The sequence below is a fragment of the Oryctolagus cuniculus genome, chromosome 17 (assembly GCF_051225735.1).
Source record: "Oryctolagus cuniculus isolate XC-2025 breed Fujian yellow rabbit chromosome 17, ASM5122573v1, whole genome shotgun sequence".
Classification (NCBI taxonomy): Eukaryota; Metazoa; Chordata; class Mammalia; order Lagomorpha; family Leporidae; genus Oryctolagus; species Oryctolagus cuniculus.
In genome coordinates, this window is record NC_142883.1 from 722,391 (window position 1) to 732,475 (window position 10,085).

The window sequence follows — 10,085 nt, forward strand, 5'->3', positions numbered from 1 at the left end:
GGTCGATCCTCGCAGGCCCGATGGGTCGATCCTTCCTTGATCGATCTCTCTTCCTGTATCGATCTCTCTTCCTGTATCGCTCTCTCTTCCTGTATCGATCCTTCGTTGTGTCGATCTCTCTTCCTGTATCGCTCTCTCTTCCTGTATCAATCCTTCCTCGTATTGATCTCTCTTCCTGTATCGGTCTCTCTTCCTGTATCGATCTCTTCCTTGATCGATCTCTCTTCCTGTATCGATCTCTCTTCCTGTATCGATCTCTTCCTTGATCGATCTCTCTTCCTGTATCGATCTCTCCTGTATCGATCTCTCTTCCTGTATCGATCCTTCCTGTATCGCTCTCTCTTCCTGTATCGATCCTTCCTGTATCGATCTCTCTTCCTGTATCGATCTCTCATCCTGTATCGATCTCTTCCTGTATTGATCCTGCCTTGTATCGATCCTTCCTAGTATCGCTCTCTCTTCCTGTATCGATCTCTTCCTGTATCGCTCTCTCTTCCTGTATCGATCTCTCCTGTATCGATCTCTCTTCCTTGGTCGATCTCTCTTCCTGTATCGCTCTCTTCCTGTATCGATCTCTTCCTTGATCGATCTCTCTTCCTGTATCGATCTCTCTTCCTGTATCGATCCTTCCTGTGGACAGTCCAGCTTTGTGTACATCTTCGGCACCGAGCGCAGGCTTGGTTTGACCACGCTCTGGTTCTTCACTTCCTTGTTTGTTTCTTTTGCTTTGCAATTTTAAATTTCCTCTCATGTTGATTTTGTTAACAATGAAAGAATACACATGGCCTTTGGAGTAACTGTCCAAATTGCTTGGGTCATCCCGCCCTTCCTTCCACACCCACGTCCGCTGTGTCCAGCTGCGTCTCCCACCTGTGTCTGAGGTCTGCCCCAGCTTACAAATCTGCACCTGGCCTCCCGTCAGTGGCTGGCCTGGACTGGACACTCGGCTAAAAGACACCAGCGATTCCTGGACAAATTGAGAGGTGCACCATGCTTCTGGGGGGCAAGGATTGGGAGGTGCACCCCGCTTCCCTGGGGGAGGGGTTGGAGGGTGCACCCCACTTCCTGGGGGAGGGATTGGGAGTGCACCCCACTTCTCTGGGGGAAGGGTTGGGAGGTGCACCCCGCTTCCCTGGGGGATGGATTGGGAGGTGTACCCCACTTCTCTGGGGGAGGGATTGGGAGTGCACCCCGCTTCCCTGGGGGAGGGGTTGGAGGGTGCACCCCGCTTCCCTGGGGGAGGGGTTGGAGGGTGCACCCCACTTCCTGGGGGAGGGATTGGGAGTGCACCCCACTTCTCTGGGGGAAGGGTTGGGAGGTGCACCCCACTTCTCTGGGGAGGGGTTGGAGGGTGCACCCCGCTTCCCTGGGGGAGGGGTTGGAGGGTGCACCCCGCTTCCCTGGGGGAGGGGTTGGAGGGTGCACCCCACTTCCTGGGGGAGGGATTGGGAGTGCACCCCACTTCTCTGGGGGAAGGGTTGGGAGGTGTACCCCACTTCTCTGGGGAGGGGTTGGGAGGTGTACCCCACTTCTCTGGGGGAGGGTTTGGGAGGTGCACCCCACTTCTCTGGGGAGGGGTTGGAGGGTGCACCCCGCTTCCCTGGGGGAGGGGTTGGAGGGTGCACCCCGCTTCCCTGGGGGAGGGGTTGGAGGGTGCACCCCACTTCCTGGGGGAGGGATTGGGAGTGCACCCCACTTCTCTGGGGGAAGGGTTGGGAGGTGTACCCCACTTCTCTGGGGAGGGGTTGGGAGGTGTACCCCACTTCTCTGGGGGAGAGTTTGGGAGGTGCACCCCACTTCTCTGGGGAGGAGTTGGGAGGCATACCTCACTTCTCTGGGGGAAGTATTGGGAGGTGTACCCCACTTCTCTGGGGAGGGGTTGGGAGGTGCACCCCACTTCTCTGGGGGATGGATTGAGAGGTGTACCCCACTTCTCTGGGGAGGGTTGGAGGTGCACCCCACTTCTCTGGGGATACTCGCTGTCATTCCCTGGTCGATTTGGGGCTCACTGCAGCTCACAGTCCCCGCGGCTTTCCTGGTGGGACAGGACAGCCAAGTGTAGGAACCAAAGCCAAGAAGCCGCTGGTGTGAGAAGCGCCCTCCGGCCGGCCGGTGCAGGCTCCTGGTGGCTCTGTTCAAGTTGATGGCTGAGGCACTTGCTCTTTGTTCTCGGGGCCATGGCACCCCTGCCCTGCAAGGAGACCCAGGACAAACGTCCCTGGACGGAGCCTGGGGAGGCTGAGGGTGGACGGCGCGGTGCTGCGGCTCGATGGAGACTTGGACCGGGGTAGGAGGCGTGGTTGTCAGAGACTCAGGACCCCAGTGTTCCCAGCTGCCAGGGCCACAGTGAGGGTAGCACACAGGTCAAGGTCATGACCTGGAGTTCGGTGGTCCCAGAGCCAGCACCAGACTGCCCGCAACCCCAGACCCCATCCCCACGGGGTCAGGAGGGAGCCCGAAAAGACTGAGCGAGGCCACAGCGAGTGGATGGGCTGGGACAAACTGAGAAGCCGTTAGGCGGGCCAAGATGGTGGCCTGGCCAAGTCCGGAGCCTCCAGCCGCTGGAGTACCAGGCACACACTTGGGCTGGGACCAAGCGAGGAAAGGGGAGAAGTCTCCACGTGGCACCCACGATGCTTTGCACAGCTCTGAGAACATTCCGGAGATGTCTGTGGAGTGGAGCGGCTTCAAGAGGACACATTCCTGCGTCTCTGTTGGCTGCTGACCTCCGTCCGCAGGGTGGCCGCTGTGACATCACTGACCCTCTGTGTGTCCCGGGTGGGCCCGGAGCTCCCCCACGGGAGCCCGTCCCAGGTGCAGGATTCCCGGCCGACCCAGGAGGCTGCCAGCCTGAGTGGTCGCGCCCGGAGGCACTCCCGGTAACGCACCCACACGGGTTTTGTTCTGGCGGGGACCCAGTTGGAGTCAGACGCTCATAAAGAGAGAAAGTGTGTTTAGACCATCAGGTGACTCAGCAAGCAGAACCGTCTGCAAAGCTGCCGTGAAAATCGAGACCAGGAGAGGGTTCCGGAGAGCGGGCACAGGGCTCGTGTTCGGCGCGCGCCCCAGCGCCGCAGGTGAACCCCTCGCAGGCTCAGGGACAAGCTGCCTGCACCCTTTCAGCGCAAGCCTGCAGAGACGCTTCCCCGAGGGGGAGGGGAGGCTCTGCCCCACGGAGAGCAGCCGCCGTTGGGGGCCAGGAGGTGGCACGGCTGTGGCGCCGGGAGCAGGTGTGTTCCTGCTCCTGGATTTCCTCTGTGGTGGAGTCTGAGTTTTGGCCAACTCGCTGCAGGAAGACAGAGGGGTGGAGACAGGACGGACGACGACCCCGCCTGGCAGGTGCCTTAGACCCCGCGTGAGCCCGCGACAGAAGTGCCGCTGCGGGTGGGGGACGGCCAGCGCCGCCATGGCCCGCAGGGGCTCCAGATCCAATCCGTCCGTTCCTCTCCTCTCCCCTGCCCCCGCACCTTCATGCAAGTCCTTCTTCTACTTGGACCCCAGCGTCCCCTGGTTCCGTTGTGTGTCCACTGTGGACATCACGAGACGTGGCCTATTATTACTCTTAGATCCTGCGATTCACCTCACTCCAGTGAGGCCACGAAACTGCCAGCCCCAGATCTGACATGACAGGTGGGTGTGGACCCAGCACGGAGGAGCCACGTGTTCCCCACCCATGTCCAAGTCCTGCACAGTGACGCTGGACCCTTCCCATGGCACCACCATCCACAAGTCATTCACCAGGTGCCCAGTCACCTTCCCATCATCATCCACCCACCCAGTCACCCACCACCCACCCACCACCACCCAGTCACCAAGTCACCCACCCACCACCACCCAGTCACCAAGTCACCCAGCACCCACCCACCACCACCCAGTCACCAAGTCACCCACCCACCACCCACCCAGTCACCTACCCACCACCCACCATCCACCAAGTCACCCAGCACCCACCATCCACCCAGTCACCAAGTCACCCACCCTGCCCCCCACCCAGTCGCCCGCATACCCAGCCTCCCCTCCCCCCACCCACCGCCTGCTCCCCCGGGACAGTAGGCTACCGCTTCTCAGGGAACTATTTCCAGATGTGTCCCCACATTCAGTGGCAGAGGAGTTAGGCGAAGAGAGACTTCCACGGGCCTGTTTGGGACAGCTCATGTCTCCGTGGCGGGGCGGGAGACCGTGGGGGGGGCACGGCTGTTCAGGGCCCCCGCCCACCTGGAGCAAAAGCGCCCTCTGATGAGCGTGTTTCCGGGCCGTGACAGCCTGGCTGCGCCCAGCTTCCTGGACTCTCCTTGGACCAGGGCCTCCTAAGGGGAGACCGGCCAAGTGAAGCTGGGCACGGGGAGGCCCAAGACCCTGGTGTCCGTGAGCCCCTGCCCGGCTGGGAGAGAATATCCATGTGTCGCTTTAGGCTGCCCGGGTTTGTGGATTTGTTACCCGACCTCAGGAAGGCTCTATCCTTGTTGCCACTCTGCATGCTCCCATGTTCGGTGGCAACATTTCAGTCTCTCTGGGTGATACATTGTAGCAGCTAGTGGTTCAGGTTGGAATTTCTCTGCTGACAAATGATGTGTGTCTACGTGTGCAGCCTCTTTCCCGAGGTCTGTGCGACTCTGTTGTGAAAATCGTGGACAGCAGTTAGGCTGCTGCCTGCAATGCTGGCAGCTCCCATGGGAGTGCCTGACTCATGGCCCAGCGCCCTGCTGACGCCCCTGGGAAGGCAGCAGACGCTCGCTGGGTGCAGAAGGAAGGAAGGAAGCTGGCTCAGCCGCGGTGCAGGCTGACGGGGCGGCCACCTTGTCCTGTGCCAACCCCGTCCCCGTCCTTGCTCTGAGGCTCGGCTGTCTACAACGCTGGCATTGCCTATGAGCTCCAGCTCAAGACCCGGCCGCTCCACTTCCTGTCCAGCTCCCTGCTAATGCTCCTGGGAAAGCAGCAAAGATGGCCCAGGTGCTTGGGTCCTGCCACCCGTGTGGGAGACCCGGATGGAGCTCCAGGCTCCAGGCTTCAGCCAGCCCAGCCCCGGCCATTGTGGCCATTTGGGGAGTAAACCAGCAGGTGGAAGTTCTTACTCTTTCAAATGCATAAAGCTTTTTTATTCTTAAAGAGAAGTAAAGTTCTTTTTTTTTTAATTTTTATTATTATTATTTTTTGACAGGTAGAGTGGACAGTGAGAGAGAGAGACAGGTCTTCCTTTGCCATTGGTTCACCCTCCAATGGCCGCCGCAGCCAGCGTGCTGTGGCCAGTGCACTGCACTGATCCGATGGCAGGAGCCAGGTGCTTCTGGTCTCCCATGGGGTGCAGGGCCCAAGCACTTGGGCCATCCTCCACTGCACTCCCTGGCCACAGCAGAGAGCTGGCCTGGAAGAGGGGCAACCGGGACAGAATCTGGCGCCCCGACCAGGACTAGAACCCGGTGTGCCGGCACCGCAAGGCGGAGGATTAGCCTAGTGAGCCGCGGCGCCGGCCAAGAGAAGTAAAGTTCTATGGTCTGTTTGCCATCCGGTTTACAGAATTTTTGTTGTAACAGCCCCCATGGACTAAACAGGAGTGGGGAATGTCCAGCCCACAGGCCGTATAAAGCCTGCAAAATCATTTTGGCCTGGCCCTGCCAAGGGAACCTCAGGTGGGATTGGAAATCCAATAGACCTATAGCAGACTAATGTTGAAGTTGATAACTTCGGGTGGTCTGTGAGTGATGTCATCAATACTCAACTGGCACTCGGCAGCAAAAAGGTCCCCAGCCCTGGACTCAGACGTTAGATGCCATTAAGGAACTGCAAGTTGAAGCAACAAGGAGGCCAGCTGCGGACCTGCTTTGCCTGCTTCAAGGCTGCCTTCCTGGACCTGAAAGACGCGCTGGAGCTGGAAGACTGGGACGAGGACGCCTGGGACGCGGAGCCCATGGATCTCACCGAGGCAGAGCCTGAGCAGGAAGGGGCGCCAGGGGCGGGGCCGAGCGGGGGGCAGGGCCAAGGGCAGCCTGGGCAGGGGAGCTCCGCGGGCTGGGCGGCCGAGGCCCTGGCATCCGCCCCGGCAGCCTCGGAGGCGGTGAGCCTGAACCACCACTTTGTCCCCACCGAGCTGGATCCCCAGGACGCAGTGTCCCTGTGCCTGGGTCCTGAGGACTCTGACTGGACCCAGGTCCTTCCCTGGAGATTCGAGGACATTCCCTCCTGCTCACACTGGCCCAGTCTCCCTCCCCCATGGCAAGGTGTTCTCAATGTGGACTTGTCCTCTGGGGACTCCCAGGCTTGAGGCCTGGTTACTGGACCTGTAGTTTTGTCCCTGGTGGGTACCATGATGCCACCTACCTCTGAAAGATGACAGAGACTGGGTCCTGAGGGTGCTGGGAGCTTGCTGGGGACGGATGAGGCTGGGTGGTGAGACTCCAAGATGTTCCCTGGTGCAGGACCCCGGCTGTAGAAACCTGCTCCTTGAGGTGGGATGAAGAACTGGGCCCCCAGACTTGGCCTCCCAGGGAGGGGATCACCACTGTCCTTTTTTGTCCCTGTTCTGAAAGCTAGGCCAAGGAGGGGACCTCAGCCTGACACAGGGCCCCCTCCCGCCCTGGGTAGACCCCCAGCGCTGCTTCCTGCTGGACAGCAGGCCCAGGGCGCTTGGGGAGAGCCCAGCTGTGATGCAGCCTCCGCCCTGGGCCCCAGAACTGAGGCATCATTGCCCCCCAGCCTTCATTGTGTCGGCTGTCCCAGCAACAGACCAGGAAGGCCCGCGAGGCCCTTCCCACAACAGCCAGGACGGCAGGGCACAAAGGCTGGGTGCGACCCGGCCTGAGGAGGAAGAGAAGGATCAGCGCTGCGGGCGCCAAGGGAAGCACCAGTCGAGCTCACCACCTACAGATGAGCTCGTGCCAGCTGCCCGTCCTGGCGGCAGCCGTGCGATGCTGCGCTGGGTCCCAGCAGGCGCCGGGTGCAGCACAGCGAGCCCGGGCAGAAGGAGGTCCCTTGTGCGGCACTGCCCAGAGCACACGGACCTCCAGGCCACCCCGTCAGTCCCCGGGGCACGACGCATCCTGTCTTCAGCACTGGGGCCCTGGTCTGCAGCGGGAAGAGACTGGTTCCAGTGGTGGCCATGCGTGCCGCGTGTGTGAGTCCACTTGTTTTGTCCATTTTTTAAATTCAAGGCATAGGAGTTTTTCATCCAGCTCTTGTCCAGAGCTTTTTCTCAGGGTTCGTTGGCCGACCTCGACCCCTTCCTCTCTGGCCAGGTCACCGCTCACAGGCCACCGGGGGGGACCAAGAGATCCCCAGCTTCTGGGTTAGTGCCGAGCCTCGGCCTCTCCTTTCTTCGTTCCTGGAAAGGGTGGAGGATGGAGCCAGAGAAATGAGTTCCTGGAAGAGAGCGATGGCGGACAGTGTCTGTCCTCCTCCCCCACCCCACTCGGGAAGCCGTGAAATTGCAATCGAAGTCCCAGACTTCGTTTCTGGAACTGGCAAGGCAATACGTGTGCGGGCGTTCTGATGTCACAGCGCCAGGGCCCGGGGCCTCCGGCACTGATGTCGTCAGTTCTGCAGGCCACGTTTCACATCCTCACGCTGAGGCTCTGGGGACTGGCACCAACCGTCTCCCGAGCACCTGCTTGGCACCCTGCGCTGTCCTGGCATCGGCCGGATCAGCTCCCGAAACACAGGCGCACAGCCAAGCGACGGGAGACAAAGAAGGTAGGGAATGAGGGAAGCAGACCTGCCGGGGGACCGCGGCCAGCGTCCCCTCACTCCCAGCCCGCCCCAGCGCCTCTCCCTACCCAGCCCACCTGCGGAGTCCCATGACCTGTGGGCAGCTCCCGTCCTCCAGGGGAGCTGCCATGTGACAGCACACGTGTGTGCCAAGGCGGTGTGATGGTCAGGACGCCTCTGTCACGGCTCTTGCTGAGCTGGGGGCTGTCCCTTGAACCAATGCGCATCGTCAGACGTTTAGAAAACAGACGAGCGAAGGAGGAAAAGGAAACTCGCTGCTCATACCTCCTCCAAGGGGAGTGTGGCCAGCGTCCAACACGCACTGTGTTATTGCCTGTGGATATTTGCAACATTTTGTTCTAGAAAAGAACTTTTAAAGGCCTCTTGTTCTAAAAAAATTTCTCAAAGTACATTCTCTGTGTCACTCTCACATAGGGAAGGAACCAGCAGGGGCCAGCTCACTCAGCCCTCCTGGGTGGCAGGACCAGAGCAGCCAGGGTCCCCTCTGGGGTGCGTGGACCCTGTAGAGGCCCTGAGCGGGAAAGGAGCAAGCAGACGCCAGGAACTGTGGAGCCCTCCCCAGGTAGGGCAGGGGGACAACCATGCTTAGCCTGGGTCTGGAGTCCAGACGCCGGTCCTTGCCGTGAGGCCACCCAAAGGTGGGCTAGTCTTAAGGGATGGTGCTCCCCCCACGGGTGGGTCTCTCACTGCCTACAGCAAGGCCTGGGGCTGCCCTGTGAAGCTGGGAAAGGTCTTGGATTAGGCTCCGAACAACCTCGTGGGGAGGCAGAAGAGGGAGGTGGCCAGGAGGAACCGCCAGGCTCAGCCTCCTGGCGTCTGGCTCAGAGGGGGCTCTGCCTACAGAAGTGAGACCCTCCACCACTCCCACTGCTGGCTGTCCCTGGGGACTCCTGGAAGTCCGGGCACGACTGGAACATCTCCCAGCGTCCTAGGGCTCCTGGCCTTCGCACAGGTAGAGGCAGTGAGGCCCTCACACTCACATACCCTGGGACCCTCCCCCTCCCCTTCCTCCCAGCCCCCAGGGGTCCAGGTGTGGGGGGTGAAAGCCAGTTCTCCCAGGCCCCTGCGTGTCCCTGTCCGTAGCCTGCAGTAGCAGGTGCTGCCTGTGACGGGGCTGAGGCCCCAGGCTGGGCCCCACCCGGAAAGCACAGGTGTGGGCAGGGCGCTGGCACCTTCCTCAGATGAACAGAAGGCAGGCGCCATAAACCTGGCCTCGCGGCTTTTGCTTTTACTCCCACTCCCTACAGACGGCAGGACATTAAGCAATGCTAAGAAAAAAGGATACAGGGGACTGCGCTGTGGTGTAGTAGGTTAAGCCACTGCCTGCAGCACTGGCATCCCATGAGGGCGCCAGTTCAAGTCCCAGCTGCTCCACTTCTGATCCAGCTCCCTGCTAATGCCCCGGGAAAGCAGCAGATGGCCCAAGTGTGTGGGCGCCTGCACCCACGTGGGAGACCCGCAGGAAGCTCCTGGCTTCGGATCAGCCCAGCTCTGTCCATTGCAGCCATCTGGGGAATGAACCAGCAGATGGCCCACGTCTCTCCCCCTCTCTGGAACTGCCTTTTGGATAAGTGAATAAATCTTTAAAAATTAATAAAAAAGAAATAAAGGATTAAAGATTCCGGCAAATCGGAGCTGTGCTGGGTCAGCCTCGCCCTCGGCCACTGGCCGCCTGCCCCCGAGGAGCTGGGCTCGTGGCCACCTGTCATCCGAGAGAGGGCCGCGGGTGATGAATAACACAGTTTTTGGCTAAAACAGCTTTAAGTATTTATTTCAGCTTAACCTGTTCATTGTGAAGCAAGAGCAGATCCGTGGCCATCAGAGGGTGCGAGCAGGGAGGCTCGGAAGCTGGGGCACACCGAGGCCACACACCCCCATTCTGCTCCCGGGGTGGGGGGCTCCACGCATCCTGGGACTTCCTGTGAGGACGGCCCACACCCAGAAAAACCTGCAAATGCATGCAAATGCCCCAGGCACCAGACGCACCCCTGCCCCACGGCCCCATCCCCGCAATGGGCCCCGTTTGGGGGCAACATGAAGCATTGTTGGGGGCCCCTGCCAGGCACACAGGGGCCCCGATCTGGCCTAGCGCCTCCCCACCCCCCCCTTCAGACTCAGGTACCAGTCGCGGAGGGAGGGGCAGTTGCCAGAGCGAGTCCATTTTTTCCTCCGCTAAGCATAGAAACAAAAAGCCGGGAAGCCACTTGCAAACAAGCAGCTACTCCTATTTGACTGGCAAATGACGGCAAAAGCGTCTGGTCCGGAAGGGGCCAGGCGAGAGGCCCAGCAAGACACCGGCTTTGAGGCACACAGTGTCCAGGGTTTTTAAGGCATCCTATGGGGGTGCCCTTTGGACGGGGATTTCC

The 10,085-nt window shown here is 60.5% G+C and overlaps 1 protein-coding gene across 1 annotated transcript; it reads left to right on the plus strand.

The window, feature by feature from the left end:
- The first annotated feature begins 5,123 nt into the window (after positions 1-5,123).
- Positions 5,124-6,299, plus strand: LOC127488668 (testis-expressed protein 19-like). The gene has a single exon (XM_051838864.3). It carries the CDS (start codon positions 5,765-5,767, stop codon positions 6,257-6,259), a length of 495 nt encoding a protein of 164 aa, XP_051694824.1. The 5' UTR covers positions 5,124-5,764; the 3' UTR covers positions 6,260-6,299.
- Positions 6,300-10,085: the final 3,786 nt, after the last annotated feature.

Coding starts and splice junctions, on each gene's coding strand:
- LOC127488668 (XM_051838864.3), top strand. CDS start 5,765: ATGCCATTAAGGAACTGCAAGTTGAAGCAACAAGGAGGCCAGCTGCGG.